Source organism: Indicator indicator, chromosome 4 (assembly GCF_027791375.1).
Source record: "Indicator indicator isolate 239-I01 chromosome 4, UM_Iind_1.1, whole genome shotgun sequence".
NCBI classification, from domain to species: Eukaryota; Metazoa; Chordata; class Aves; order Piciformes; family Indicatoridae; genus Indicator; species Indicator indicator.
In genome coordinates, this window is record NC_072013.1 from 37804306 (window position 1) to 37820309 (window position 16004).

Consider the following 16004-nt stretch of genomic DNA (forward strand, 5'->3'; position numbering starts at 1 on the left):
TCATCCCCAGATCCTGGCAGCTGGAAACAAAGGAGTTTCAGTGTTACTTTGTCCACCATGAAGCCAAAAGTTTAACTGACTTGGTAGTCATCTTTCTGCCTGGGTCCTTCCCCCAGGTGGTCAGCTTCAGCTTCATAGCTGGGGATGTATGCTTGCAGAGCTCCAGCTTGAAGAGGACCTAGAGAACGAGTCTGATGGAGGGAAGTGGGACTGTTTAGTGTGAGGAAGAGGAGGCTGAGGGGAGACCTCATCACCCTGTACAGCTTCCTGAAACGCCAACAGAGAGAGGCTGCTGCTGGTCTTTTCTCATTCAAGGTGTGGCCTCCCCAGAGCTGAGTCCCAGGGGACAATCCCCTCCCTGCTCCTGCTGGACACAGCATTGCTGATCCCAGCCAGGATGCCTTTGGCTTCCTTGGCCACCTGGGCACACTGCTGGCTCCTATTCAACTGCTTGGCCATGAGCACCCCTAGGTCCCTTCCTTCCACATGCAGCCTCAGAGCAAGTTCTATGTCCCAAATGAAATACCCTGCTCAGCTCCACACTGCTTTTCACAAACTAGGGTCACAGATCTTTCTTTACCAGGCAAAGCCAATGTTTAATGGCAAAAGCCTTCACTGGCCAGCAGGTTGTCTCTCAGATATGGCAATTAACAGACTCACAGGTTTAAAAATACTCTTAAAAGGCTTTAATGGGATGAAAATTCCAAACAGCACCAGCAGTAGGCATGCTCCTGAGCTCCCATGCATCATAACTGTAAAAGGCTGAGGACACTGAGAAGAGCACTCCTGGAAAGACTGGGTTGGAGCAGTGAGTGGAGATAGCTGCAGCCACTGCCCATTGATTCCAGGAGCCCAGCACTGTGATGAGTCTCTGCCAAAACAAACTCCAGCCATCTCTTTGGGCTGGTTTGGGAGCAGGAGGAGGGACAACTGGTTTGGTTTGGGTTTTGGGGTGGTGTTTTGTTTTTTTTTTTTTTTATTAACAAGGGACTGCCTTGATAATTAACAAGGGAAGACTAACAAGGTGAGCCCAAGCCAACCTCATAAGGTTCAAAAAGGCCAAGGGCAAGGTCCTGCATCTGGGTCGGGACAATCCCAGGCATGGATAGAGGCTGGGTAGGGAGTGGCTTGAGAGCAGCCCTGGAAAAAAGGCCTTGGAGGTGCTGGTGGAGGAGAAGCTCAACAGCATGAGCCAGCAGTGAGCACTTGCAGCCCAGAGAGCCAGCCAGAGCCTGGGCTGCAGCAAGAGAAGTGTGGCCAGCAGGGCAGGGAGGGGATTCTCCCCCTCTGCTCCACTCTGCTGAGACCACACCTGGAGCTCTGTGTCCAGTTCTGGAGCCTCTGTTCCAGGACGGATCTGGAGGTGCTGGAAGGTGTCCTGAGAAGGGCCAGGAGGATGAGCAGAGGGCTGGAGCTGCTCTGCTCTGGAGACAGACTGAGAGAGTTGGGGTTGTGCAGTCTGGAGAGGAGAAGGCTCTGAGGAGACCTTCTTGTGGCCTTCCAGTATCTGAAGGGGGCTCCAAGAAAGCTGGGGAGGGACTTTTCCTCCTGTTTCCATGGAACTTCCTATGGCTCATCTTCCACCACTGCCCCCTGTGCTGTCCTTGGGCATCACTCAGCAGAGCCTGGCTCCAGCCTCTGGGCACTCCCCTTGCACATCTTTATTAACAGCAATGAGGTCACCTCTCAGGCTCCTCCTCTCCAAGCTACAGAGCCCTCAGCTTCCTCATAAGGAAGATGTTCCACTCCCCTAATCATCTTTGTGGCTCTGCTCAACTCTCTCAAGCAGTTCTTTGGGGTCCTTCTTGACCTGAGGCACCCAAGTGGACACAATACTCCAGAGAACAGTGAGGAAGATGGAACTTCCACCCAGCTGTACCACTGATGGTTTGGACTTGATAATCTTGGAGGTCTCTTCCCACCTGGCTGATGCTGTGATTCTGTGAAAGAAGTGCAGGCATTCAGGAGAGCTGTGGACACAGAAGGGTTTAAACCTATCAGAGGAAACCATTCTAGTGGAAATACATAAATAAAAACAAAAAAGCAACAATCCCTGAGACAAATGAGCCCCTGAAAGAGTTGGGGGTGGGGAAAAAAAAACCCCAACAAACCAAAAGTCACATTTCAAACCTTGTAGATTGCTTTAAAATGTTTATTAAAATGGACTAAAAGCCAACAAAACCTCTGTGGGTTAAAATAAATACTTTGCCTTTGCTAAGTAACAATATTTGGGACCAAAACACGAAAGTGCAATTCCTCTATGTCAAACACAGTTGACATTTCAGATGCAAACCCTGAAGTCAGGCACCTTCCTATTTACAAGCTGCTCATGAAGACCATTTTGCCTCACATTAGCTAGGAAAAAGGACTAAACAGTTTGAAAGGTTGCTCCATGCCTAAAAGAAAAACAACAGAAAGCCTCTTTTCCTTTTTTCTTGTCTTTTTTTTTGTCTTCTTTCCTCTCCTTTTTATGTTTTTTTTTCTTTTACCATAACTTAACAAAAAGCAGAACCATCTTTTTTTTTTTTGCTATCTAGGGGAACGTTATAAATACAGCTGGGTTTCATCTACCAACCATAGAAATAACAAACATGCTGCCCACAGTCAGGAGGGTTTTAATAGCAATATGAGGATCTAGCAGAGGAGGTTTCATCATTCATTTGTTGGGGGTTTTTTCTTGTTGTTGTTTTGGTTTTAGTTGGACTTATTCAGGAGCTTTGTCTTCGTCTGAGAAATGTGGAACGGACTTCTTGGCCACGACGTTGTCCAGGCGTTGTCCTTGCAGATAAGGGTTCACACTCTGGAAAAGTTTGACATTATTTATACTTATTAGAAACAAGGAAACACAGGAAAGGTAACTGGGGTTAGTGGATCATAGAATCATGCAGTGGCTTAGGTTGGAAGGGACCTCAGAGCTCATCTGCTCCAACCTCCCCACAGCCTCCCTGGGCAGTTCCAGAGTCTCAGCACCCTCCTACTGAAGAACTTCTTCCTCAGCTCCAGTCTAACCCTGCTCTGCCTCAGCTTCATAGAATCATAGAATCATAGACTCAACCAGGTTGGAAGAGACCTCCAAGATCCTCCAGTCCAACCTGGCCCTATCCCATCAACCAGACCATGGCACTAAGTGCCTCATCCAGGCTCCTCTTGAACGTCTCCAGTGATGGTGACTCCACCACCTCCCTGGGCAGCACATCCCAAAGGGCAATCACCCCCTCTGGGAAGAACTTCCTCCTCACCTCCAGCCTAAACCTCCCCTGGCACAACTTGAGACTGTGTCCTCTTGTTCTGCTGCTGGTTGCCTGGGAGAAGAGACCAACCCCCACCTGGCTACAACCTCCCTTCAGGTAGTTGTAGACAGCAATGAGGTCACCCCTGAGCCTCCTCTTCTCCAGGCTAAACAACCCATTCCCCCTTGTCCTGTCTCCAGACACCCTGATGGAAAGTCCCTCTGCAGCCTTCCTGCAGGATCTCTTCAGCTATTGCAAGACCCCTGGATATATTTTTATACTTCTTATCTGTTGAATATTGCCAAAGAATAAACCCCAACCAACTGCTCCCAGGGAGGGTCTCTAGGAGTCAGTCAATAGTTTGTTTTCTGGTTTGTTTTTTTTTTTTGTGTGTGTGCAAGAATCTAATCCAATTCACTAAAAAGAGTGCAAGTAGAGGAGGGCTATCAGAATACAGGGCAGAATCACAGACTGTTAAGGGTTGGAAGGGACCTCCAGAGATCATCCAGTCCAACCCCCCTGGCAGAGCAGCATCACCCAGGGCAGGTCAGACAGGAACACATCCAGGTGGGTTTTGAAGGTCTCCAGAGAAGCAGACTCCACAACCTCCCTGGGCAGCCTGCTCCAGGGCTCCATCACCCAGTCTGAACTAAACACTTTTTGTCCCACTCCTGCTTTCCTTAGCTCAGCAGAGAGGCAGCAGCAGATCTACCTCCCTAATTCTCCAGACAAGACAGAATTTGTTAGAGAGGTAGAGTTGAGCTTTAGCTTAATCACTGACCTCTGCTGAGAGCCAGCTTAGGTACCAGGATACCATTCTGGACCAACATCTCCCCTCCAGGAAACCCCTCCTTGCTTCCTCTCTTTGATGCCAAGATAAAAAGCTGCTGGCACAGAGCTAGAGCCAAGCAAGGTTTTGGCTTAGGAAATGGCTCTCCTACCCCTGCCAGAAGGAGGGAATGCTGGAAAGAAGATCCCCAGAGAGAGTTTAACTCCACTCTGTGCCATGCAAGCAGCACAAGATCAGACTGAGGATGAACAGATCCTGTCTCAGAACTGGTTGCAGATTAGTCCTGGGGAAAGGCTATGCTTGAATTGTCTCTTCCTTCACTGGCACTTGCAACCACCAAGCAGCTTCGTGGAGCTTTCAGAATTAAGTCTTATTTACAGCCACTTTCTGGCCTTTTTATACTGCCAGTGCAAACCCAATTCAAACATCTACTTTCTCCTTCACAGATAGAGACAGAAACTCTGGCCTGCTGCTTTTTTTGGGGGGTTGTTTTTTTTTTTTTATTCCAAGAAAAGCTGTTTGCCTAAAGGACAAACTTGGGAGGAATGCAAATTTCCCAGTGTCTCCTGATTCTTGTCATGCTGTGCCACAGAAATTACTTTTCTTGAGGTATTGCTGTGCTTCCTTCACCCAAATGTAGCACCTGAGAACTACAGTTAAAAAAAAAACCCACCAGCACCACCACCACCAAAGCAACAACAAATAGGCTGTTTTGATTAAAAGATAAAAGGCATAAAATAGTTCTTTTCAAACATCCCAAGTGTTTACCAAATCCCTGGAAAAGATTTGGGAGTTCTCTGTCTTCAAGTTTTAAGGCCCTTGGCTTTCTACAGATGTGTTAGATGCTATCTGTAATACTGAATTACAGCACAGAGAGCCCTTTTTTGGAAGGGACCTCTGAAGATCATTGAGTCCAACCCCCTGCCAGAGCAGGACCAGAGAATCCAGCACAGCTCACACAGGAACACATCCAGATGGGGCTGGAAAGGCTCCAGAGAAGGAGACTCCACAACCTTTCTGGGCAGCCTGTTCCAGTGCTCTGGGACCCTCCCAGTCAAGAAGTTCCTCCTCATGTTGAGGTGGAACCTCCTGTGCTGCAGTTTCTATTCATTGCCCCTTGTCCTATCCCATGACACAACTGAGCAGAGCCTGTCCCTGTCCCTGTCCCTCTTGACCCCCAGCCCTCAGCTATTGATAGACATTGATCAGATCCCTCTCAGTCTTCTCCTCTCCACACTAACCAGCCCCAGGGCTCTCAGCCTCTCCTCCCCAGGCAGTGCTCCAGTCCCTTCAGCATCCTTGCAGCCTCCCTTGGACTCTCTCCAGCAGATCCCTGTCCCTCCATGCAGAACTTGTTATCCACCAGCACTCCCAGGTCCTTCTCCTTGGGGCTGCTCTCCAGCAGATCCCCTCCCAGCCTGTCCTGCTGCAGTTGATTATTGCTTCCCAGGTGCAGGACTCTGCACTTCTTCTTAACCCTCAGTAGGTTCCTTGGAAAAGAAAACCAACACTAAAGCTTTAAGTTGTTACAAACAAGACAGATGTAAATGATTTGTTTGTGTTTAAAGAAGTTCTGTTTAATGTCAATTTAGTGAAAATTGGGCTGTTCCATAAACTTCTAGGAATTACTTGAAGATTCTTAGAAAGATGAATTCATTTTTTTTTCTTTTTTTTTTTTTTTGGAGTGGTAGCTTGCTACCACTCCAAAAAAAAAAAAAAAAAAAAAGTTCTGCATGGGACAGCAATATCAAGAGAGCCAATGGGATCTGTGGCCAGCAGGGCTGGGGAGGTTCTGCTGCCCCTCTGCTCTGCCCTGCTGAGACCACAGCTGCAATCCTGTGTCCAGTTTGGGGCTCCCCAGTTCAAGAGAGACAGAGACCTGCTGGAGAGAGTCCAAGGGAGAGCCAGGAGGATGCTTAGGGGACTTGAGCATCTCCCCTGTGAAGAGAGACTGAGAGCCCTGGGGCTGGTTAGTCTGGAGAGGAGAAGGCTGAAAGGGATCTGATCAATGTCTATCAGTAGCTGAGGGGTGGGGGTCAAGGGGAGGGGGCCAGGCTCTTTTGAGTGGTGCACAGGAATAAGCCAAGGAACAACAGGTTCAAGCTTGAACACAGAAGGTTTCAGCTCAACATGAAGAGAACTTCTATACAATGAGGGTGCCAGAGCCCTGGAGCAGGCTGCCCAGAGAGGTTGTGGAGTCTCCTTCTCTGGAGACTTTCCAAACCCCACCTGGATGCATTCCTGTGCAGACTCCCCTGGGTGCTGCTGCTCTGCAGGGGGCTTGGACTGAAGGATCTCTGGAGCTCCCTTCCATCCTCTAATGTGTGATTGTTGGGTGATAGGTTGGCCTAGATGATCTTGAAGGTCTTTTCCAACCTGGCTGATTCTGTGATACCTGTGCTAAGAAAATTAATCTGCTGCAATGCAAGAAACTGGAAGTTTCACCTCCAGAATCCTGGACTAGCCCTGACCATGTGGCTGTCACCTCTCTCCAATCATTATTCCTTTTGTATTTGGTCCCCTCAGTCAGCATGGAGACAGAAAATGTGGTGGTTTGGTTTGTTTTGGCGGTTGGTTTGTTTTTCTGATGTATGTATTGCACTAATCCTACTTAAACTGTTCTAGCTATTAAATAAATATTCCACACAACTATTTCCAGAGTAAGTTCTACTTAAGAGCTAAAATCAGGTACCTAGCCTTCTTTTCATTCCCACTAACAGACCTGATAATCAAATGAATGCAGGAGGCAGATATGAAGCTCAAGATAGATCATTACTTGTGGCTGAAGTGTGTTCATTAGAAGTGATGTGTGAATTGGGAAGCAATCAACTTATCTATTTCTCTTTCCAGCAAGGACTTCAGGTTTGGGAGTTAAAAAAATAAATGTGTAGGTAAATCATCTTCACTTAATGCTTCAGTTCTTTTAAACCAAATTGCCTTCATTTACAATATAAACTGCACTGGCATATTTGGAGAAGCTACTTTCTGGCAGGGAGCTAAACTTTGTCCTTCTTGTAAAAAAAAAATATATATACACCAGCAGCTGAATATAATCACAGAATTGTCAGGGCTGGAAGGGACCTCAAGGCTCATCCAGTTCCAACCCCCTGCCATGGGCAGGGACACCTCACACTACAGCAGGTTGCTCACAGCCACATCCAGCCTGGCTGCAAAAACCTCCAGGGATGAGGCTTCCACCACCTCCCTGGGCAACCTGTGCCAGTCTCTCACCACCCTCATGGGGAAGAATTTCTTCCTAACATCCAATCTGAATCCACCCATTTCTAGTTTTGCTCCATTCCCCCCAGTCCTAACCTCCAAAGATCATTGAGTCCAACCCCCTGCCAGAGCAGGATCATAGAACCTAGCACAGCTCACACAGGAACACATCCAGATGGGGCTGGAAAGGCTCCAGAGAAGGAGACTCCACAACCTCTCTGGGCAGCCTGCTCCAGTGCTCTGGGACCCTCACAGTCAAGAAGTTCCTCCTCATGTTGAGGTGGAACCTCCTGTGCTGCAGTTTCTATCCACTGCCCCTTGTCCTATCCCAGGGTGCAACTGAGCAGAGCCTGTCCCTGTCCCCTGCTTCCTGACCCCCACCCCTCAGCTATTGATAGACATTGATCAGATCCCTCTCAGCCTTCTCCTCTCCACACTAACCAGCCCCAGGGCTCTCAGCCTCCAATCAAATCACACCACCTCCAGAACCAATTCCACTTCCCCTTACCCTTTAAGAAATAAAAACTATTGTCATGCAGTGCAATAATTAATTTTACCAACACTTTTTTTTTTTCAGTAGGAAACTCTGAAATTCTATTTCAGAGACATCTAACTAATTTTAAATGGTTTTGTGCAAACAGGATCCATTTCAAAACACAGAGAAGAGAAAGTTTTTTTCCAGTTCATGTTGTGCACTGAAGTGCAGCTTTGGAAAGCAAGCAAGAAGCTGTTCAAAGAAATACATCTTGCAAGCAGTGGGCAGGCTTGATGCCTGCTGTAGCAGCTCAGCACAGAGATGCTTTACACTAACCCCTTCCTTTCAACACCATGATTTCAGTTCTTATAAACACTCAAGGTGATACAAGGGCTAGAAAGGATTCTGATACTTACCCTCTTTCTTCTTTTTGGACCACCATTCATCTTCTCAAAGAGTAAGTTCTTGCTCTGGAAAGGTAAAAAAAAAACAACAAACCAACAACAAAACCAAACCAGAGCCATCAAATTCATCAGGCTGCCTTTCAGGTGCTTCTGTGCTGTTGAACATTAGCAAGCTTACAGGGGTGTGCAGTTTTACAGGAAAGAGAAACCACAAATAAACATTTGGATATTGCTGCTAACAGAAGCAGTCACAGGGGGCTGCTGTGAGGACAGGCTGAGGGAGCTGGGGGTGTGCAGCCTGCAGAAGAGAAGGCTCCAGGCAGAGCTAAGAGCAGCCTGCCAGGACCTGAAGGGGCTACAAGAAGAAGGCGGCTGCAGAGAGACTGCAGTGGTTAGAGAAGGGGCAATGGTTTGAAATGGGAGGAGAGGAGATTTAGATTGGATGTGTGGAACAAGTTCTGCACCATTCTATGATTCTATGAATTTAAAACCCACGAATTTTCCACTACATCATTACCTGTGTTCAGGCTTAATGCCTGGACTTGTGCTTCAAGGACCTACTGGTAAAATGATATAGACTGGTCTGGGTTGGAAGGGACCTCCAAAGCTCATCCAGTCCAACCCCCTGCATTCAGCAGGGACATCCCCAACTAGATCACGTTGCTCAGACCCTTGTTGAGCCTGACCTTGAGTAGCTCCAGGGATGGAGCCTTAACCACCTCCCTGGGCAACCTGTTGCAGTGTTCCAGCAGCCTCCTAGTAAAGAACTTCCTCCTAATAAAAGTGTTCCAGCACCCTCACGGTGCAGAACTTGTGCTAACACCCAATGTAAATCTGCCTTTCTCTCACTTCAAACCATTGCTCCTCATCCTGTCCCTGCAGGCCTTTGGGAACAGTCCCTCTGCAGCCTTCCTGTAGCCCCTTCAGGTCCTGGCAGGCTGCTCTTAGGTCTGCCTGGAGCCTTCTCTTCTCCAGGCTGCACACCCCTAGCTCCCTCAGCCTGTCCTTACAGCAGAGCTGCTCCAACCCCCTGATCATTTTCCTGGCCCTCCTCTGGACCCTTTCCATCAGGTCCATGTCCTTCCTGTGTTGAGGGCTTCAGATTTGTACACATACTCCAGGTGAGGTCTGACCAGAGCAGAGCAAAGTGGCAGAATCACCTCTCTGGCTCTGCTGGCAATGCTGCTTGGGATGCAGCCCAGGATGGGATTTGCCTTCTGTGCTGCAAGCTCACACTGCTCCTGTCCAGCTTCTCCCCCACCAGCACCCCCAAGTCCTTTTCCTCAGTGCTGTTTCCCATCACCTCCTCCCCCAGTCTGTGTTGACAGTGAGGATTGCTCCAGTCCAGGTGCAGAACCCTGCACTTGCTCTTGTTGAACCTCATGAGGTTCACCTGGGGCCACCTCTCCAGCCTGGCCAGGTCCCTCTGGATGCCATCCTGTCCCTCTGGCATATCTACAGCACCACTCAGCTTGGTGTCAGCTGCACTCTTGCTGATGGTGCATTCAATCTCACAATCATAAAACTATTAAACAGCACAGGTCCCAGTACAGACCCCTGAGGGGCACCACTTGGCACTGCTCTCCATCTGTACTTCAAGCCATAGTTTCCTACAAGTAGTGAATTCTCCTCCAGCCTGGAACAATGCACAGATGCTCAACATTGGGTTTGGTTTTTTTTTGTTTCCATTGTGGATTAGGAAGGAAAAAAAAACAAAAAAACAAACAAAAACCCCGAGCCCAAAGCCCTAACCTGAAAATGGCAGGAGGGGAGAAGAATTAAGCTGCATAAAAAGCAGGACACTGTATAAACAAGGCCATTAATTCTGCCCTATAAACAACTGAGCTAACGTTTGGTTGTATAAATAGCAAAGTGTAACTCCAAGCACCAGACAAATCCACCAAACACTTTGACCCTCTCTGCAAGCCTTGATATGAGAAAAAACAAACTTCTTCAAGTGTCAGGCTGAAACCTGCCAAAATTGTCTCTTTTGTGCTTCTCAAGTTCATTAAACCCCAAATTCACAAGGCCCTAATCTCTTGCCCAAGCCTCAAGTTATTTTTTTTTCTCGTCTGAGCAGTGCCAAAAAGGAGCAGAGGATGAAGTTAGCCGAGGGAGACATTCTTGGCTGGTCCCTTTGTGCAAACTCCCTTCAAATTTCCCATTTGAAAGAAACCCAGGGTCATGTAAATTCCTCCCTTTGGGAAACAGAACACCACCAAAGCCTCTCTTATTTGATCCTATGCTTTTCAGCAGAGGAAAAATGCTGTTACTGGAGTAAAGAGCTTCCTTACGACGGGAGCTGGCGTCTCTGTCACTCGGGAAAATTCCACACAATGGAACTGTTCCTGATCACAGTCTCACAGTACATTAGAGGTTGGAAGGGACCTTCTGAGATCATCAGGTCCAACCCCCCTGCCAGAGCAGCATCACCCAGGGGAGTCTGCACAGGAATGCATCCAGGTGGGGTTGGAAAGTCTCCAGAGAAGGAGACTCCACAATCTCTCTGGGCAGCCTGCTCCAGGGCTCCATCACCCTCACTGGAAAGAAGTTTCTTCTCATGTGGAGGTGAAATCTTCTATGTTGAAGTTTAATCCCATTGTTCCTTTACACTGTGCACCACCCAAAAGAGCCTGGCCCCCTCCCCTTGACACCCACCCCTCAGCTATTGATAGACATTGATCAGATCCCCTCTCAGCCTTCTCTTCTCCAGACTAAACAGCCCCAGGGCTCTCAGGCTCTCTTCACAGGGGAGATGCTCAAGTCCCCTAAGCATCCTCCTGGCTCTCCCTTGGACTCTCTCCAGCAGGTCTCTGTCTCTCTTGAACTGGGGAGCCCCAAACTGGACACAGGATTGCAGCTGTGGTCTCAGCAGGGCAGAGCAGAGGGGCAGCAGAACCTCCCCAGCCCTGCTGGCCACACTTTTCTTGCTGCCCCCCAGGATCCCATTGGCTCTCTTGGCCACAAGGGCACTTTGCTGTCCCATGCAGAACTTGCTGCCCACCAGCACTCCAAGGTCTTTCTCTGTGGAGCTGCTTTCCAGCAGGGCAGCCTCTAACCTGTCCTGGTGCCTGCTGTTATTCCTGCCCAGCTGCAGGACTCTGCACTTGTCCTTATTGCCCTTCATGAGGTTTGCCTGCAGCCAGCTCTCAGCCTGTCCAGCTGTGGTTGGATGGCAGCACAGCCTGAGGGGTGTCAGCCAGCCCCAGTTTGGTATCATCAAGAACTTGCTGAGGGTGCTCTCAATCCCCTCAGCCAGGTTGTTGATAAAGATATTGAACAGCACTGGACCCAGGAATCAGGAAGACCTTGTTTGGGAATGTTTTAAGACCATAACCACTACTTAAGCACTATGTGGAGTGCAAAGCAAATGAGGTTGTGGAGCATGCACTGAGAGAGTGCTTGTAGAGGAAATAGCAATCCAGGAAATATGTGTGAGGGCCTGGGCTCAGCAGCCACCAAAATCTGCCCAGGAAGCGCTTGGCAAGTTCCCATCTCTCACCTAGGAGCTGTCAGGAATGATGGCACAGAGCTTCTCCAGTTAAAGGCACAGCCCATGTGGAGGCACAAGAACTGCTGCTTTCCCCTTACTCCTGGGGAGCTGCCTTTGAACCCTCCCAGCTACTTGGACGAGGGCACTACAGGTTGGGATTTGGATGGGAAACACAGAAGGTAAAATGCTTACAATCAACTAACTGATGCCAGAGAGACCTTAGATCTTTCCCTTAGACTTCTTTCCCTTTCAGACCTCACTGGAACTTCTTGGAGCCAGCAATAATCAGCAGGCTGCACAATTATGAAGCAGAACTGAACAGAAAAATGGCATTAGCAAGGCTGCTCCCTTTCAGGATTGCTCTTTACTTTTTCCAGTCAGTTTGGTGTCTTATCAGGAACATCAAGCATGACCATTGCTGTTACACCAGGCCAATTACACTGAATTAAACAAGTTTTACTGTCTGAAATTGAAGGAGGAGACCAGACCTGTAATAACCCATCCTAATAAACACCATTGCTGTGCAGAGACTTAACAGCCACAGCTGGTAAAGACAGATGTGCTTACTGCTGAGCACTATAACTGGAGCTGGAATAAAGGAAGATCTGAGTGCATTAAAAATTCTCTAACAAGGAGCTCAGCTTTGTTCAATTGCTCTTTAACAACAAGCAGCTCAGCCTTGTTGAATATTTTAAGCCCTGCTTCCCATTTGCCTGTGTACTGTCTTGGATCCCTGCAGTGTGGCTGATAAGCAAACCTGGCATTATTTCATAGAATCACAGAATTGTCAGGATTGGAAGGGACCTCAAGGCTCATCCAGTTCCAACCCCCCTGCCATGGGCAGGGACACCTCACACTACAGCAGGTTGCTCACAGCCACCCACATCCAGCCTGGCTGCAAAAACCTCCAGGGATGAGGCTTCCACCACCTCCCTGGGCAACCTGTGCCAGTCTCTCACCACCCTCCTGGGGAAGAATTTCTTCCTAACATCCAGTCTGAATCTCCCCATTTCTAGTTTTGCTCCATTCCCCCCAGTCCTGTCACTCCCTGACAGCCTATAGAGTCCCTCCCCAGCTTTCTTGTAGTCCCCTTCAGATACTGGAGGGAGACAAAAAGGTTTCCTCAGAGCCTTCTCTTCTCCAGCCTGAACAACCCCAACTCTCTCAATGTGTCTCCATAGCAGAGGAGCTCCAGCCCTCTGCTCACCCTTGTAATTTCTACCTTTACAGCAACACTGCTTCAATAAAAAGAAGTGTTGCTGAACAACACAATTTCTTTTAATTTTCTGTTTGTACTGATGCTGGTGTCAAAAAACCCACAACTGGTCTTTCCTCCTCTCTTTAACCTTTTCCACGTGGTAGTGGTTAACACTTTGGGCTTCAATAAATTACAATTTCCATGCCAGTGGCTTTTGTATTTGTATTGTAAAATGCATAGTGGAGATTATTTTTGTGCAAGTCTTTCTGGATGCCAACAACACTTCTTCAGTCCACCTAAAGGAGTCAAACTGCAAGATACAGAAAAGACTCAAATGGGAAGTACCTGGCTCCTGCAAGGAAAAGTCTGAACAGCCAAGAGGGAACCAACAATCATGGAAACTATAGCTGCACACTAGGGTAGAAACCTCCAGAAGTCCCTCATCTTACTATCCCCACTGTCCCTTCTATGTTTTACACATATGAGAAGAAAATAAAAGAGTCTTTGGGGCTGGGGAGGAGAATGTAACTCATCCTACAAAGAAAGACTGCTCCCAAGACTTCCCACAGGTCAGAATGTCAATTTATAGAATCATAGAACGGTCTGGGTTGGAAGGACCTCCAAAGGACATCCAGTCCAGCCCCCCCTGCAGTCAGCAGGACACCCTCCACTAGATCAGGTTGCTTAGAGCCCTGTTGAGCTTCACCTTGAATATCTCCAGGGATGGGTCCCCAACTACCTCCCTGGTTGCAGTGTTCCAGCATCCTCATGGTGCAGGACTTGTTCCTACCATCCTCTGCTCTACCTTGAAGCCTTTACAAACAGCCTTTCTCCATCCTTCTTGTAGTTGTCCCAAACCCAGGAAAATTCTTCATCTTTTTGTTTCTCCAAGCCCAGTCTCTATTCTTCATTCTCTGTGCATTTCCCTCTTCAGTGGTGCTTGCAGTATTTATTCCTAACACCCAGCAGCTACACAACCTCATACACTTTGCTCTGTCAGCCACTTTCTTGTGGCTTGTTTTAGCCTTATCTAAGAGGTCTCCTATACACAGGGCACTGCAGAGGTCCCACAGCTCTGCAAGCATGAGGGGAGGCTGTCACCAAAACAAACCAAGCAACCTGTTCCTTTCCCATTCCTCGTGAAGCAGCAGGTCTTGTCTTTCCTTTTTGCTTTTGGTTTCTTTTTTCTTCCCTGACCTGCTAATGCAATTTGGGTTTTACTGTGGTTACGCTAAGGAATGCACGCTGGCTCCTTGAAAGGACAACTCAGTGGGAACTCTGACACTGCCTCAGCTGCTGTGTGGCAGGAAAAGGCACGGGGAGGAGCTCCCCTGAGAGCACACAGGCCAGCTCACAGTGCTCCAGGAGACACAGTGGCTCCGAGGGCTTCAGACGGTGGTGACAGCCCAGCGCCTTCCCAGCACGCAGGAGCCCCTGCAAATGCAGCATGGAAACATGCAGCCCACAGGGCAGCTGGGCCCAGGCTCTTCCAGGGGAGAAGCAGAAGCAGGCTGCAGGTGGGCAGGGGGCCTTTTGGAGGCTGGGGGGCAGGGGGAGGATGAGGATGCAAGCACTTGGCCACAGCCAGCTGCGTCGGTCGCTTGTGATCTAACCCAGATCAGAGCAAGTGACCTAAAAGATCTGATCAGCTTCCTCCTTCCTTGGGAAAGCCTCAAACAGCCAATTTTGAGAGTGCTTTTCTGCCTTTTTTTTCTTCTCTTCCCCCCTCCCCAGTAAGATAAAAATAACCAAACCAGCCATCAAGCCAGATACTGCTGCATTCATCATTTTAATGTGCAGTTATATACAAGGAGAAGGCGACTGGGGCAGTTCTGCATCTCAGCAGAACATTTGCTGATGCACATTTACCAGCTGGTTCATCTCTTAATTAAAAAGATCTGGAGCTGGCTACACTGCAGCTAGATAGGATCCCCTGTTTAGTACCTAACAGTCTGGTTTAATCCATGTGTGAGCAGCTGTTTCCCCCACCCCCCAACCCCCCCTGAATTAGTATTGATGGATGGAGAAATGACCAAAAAAAGAAAGGGCAGGATTCACTACTGATCACCTACCATCTGTTAAGCATATATAGTGCTGATGACAATGCAGTGTGCATGCTGGAGCCTGAAATATGGCTGAAATACTGGGAGCCAAAGATGGATCACAGGATGTTAGGGGTTGGAAGGGACCTCTGAAGATCATCAAGTCCAAGCCCCACCTTGATGCTTGATTCTGAACTACTGCTAGAGGCCAAAGATTACCAGGAGTGCTTTTGCTGGTCTTCAAAATGGTCTTATGAAAGTAAATTACTGATGAACCATCAGAAAACTAACAGCATTCTCTGGCAGAAATGAGCAAGTTCACCATCTGGTGTTTTTAAAAACGAAAAAAAAAAAAGAAACCAAACCAAACCAACAACCGTTTTGATGGTAATGACTTAGAGTGCAACAAGAGCTTCCAGAATGTGGAGCTTTGGCATGATTCTCTCCAGAAATTTAGTCAAGTAATGAAGACAATAAATCTTCCCCTGGTTTGATTACGAATGATGAATCATTGTCTCACAATTAGAGCAGGAGCAGAGGCTGCCAAACGTGTCCCAGTCACCGAGGGATGCTCGCAGAGCACTGGGTTAGGGCAATCCCAAAGTGAAGTCTTACAACAATGTCAAAGGAGATGGCAGGATTTGCTCTGGGAGCATAAATTATGGTCATTGTTATTGTTTGCCTGGCGCCTGGGGATGGGTTTGGGATTGGACATTTAACTGATGTAATCTAAGACTGAGCAGCAGAGCTCTCTTTGGAGCCTCTGCCCTGCAGAAATAGTCTAGCTGGAGTTATTCAAATCCCTCTGTGCTCACAGCAAGAGTTTTCCCCTTACTGCAGCCTGCTCTGCTTCTTACATGCAATGTGGAAAAGAGGTTCTCAAGGGAATAGAGGAAATAGGAGTAATAAAGCAAATGCTAAAGGAAACACTAAAGGAAATACTAAAGGAGACACTAAATGAAACACTAAATGAAACACTAAAGGAAACACTAAATGAAAAACTAAAGGAAACACTAAAGGAAAAAACAAAGGAAACACTAAAGGAAACACTAAATGAAAAACTAAAGGAAACACTAAAGGAAAAACCAAAGGAAACACTAAAGGAAACACTAAAGGAAAAACTAAAGGAAACACTAAAGGAAAAACCAAAGGA

The 16004-nt window shown here is 47.9% G+C and overlaps 1 protein-coding gene across 1 annotated transcript in view; it reads right to left on the reverse strand.

Moving 5' to 3' along the window:
- Positions 1 to 2704: 2704 nt before the first annotated feature.
- Positions 2705 to 16004, reverse strand: part of SCG5 (secretogranin V) — a 31764-nt gene continuing 18464 nt past the window's right edge. The window contains exon 4 of the mRNA XM_054400203.1: positions 2705 to 2800. Coding sequence (XP_054256178.1) covers positions 2705 to 2800 — 96 coding nt within the window. The remainder of the gene's footprint in view (positions 2801 to 16004) is intronic.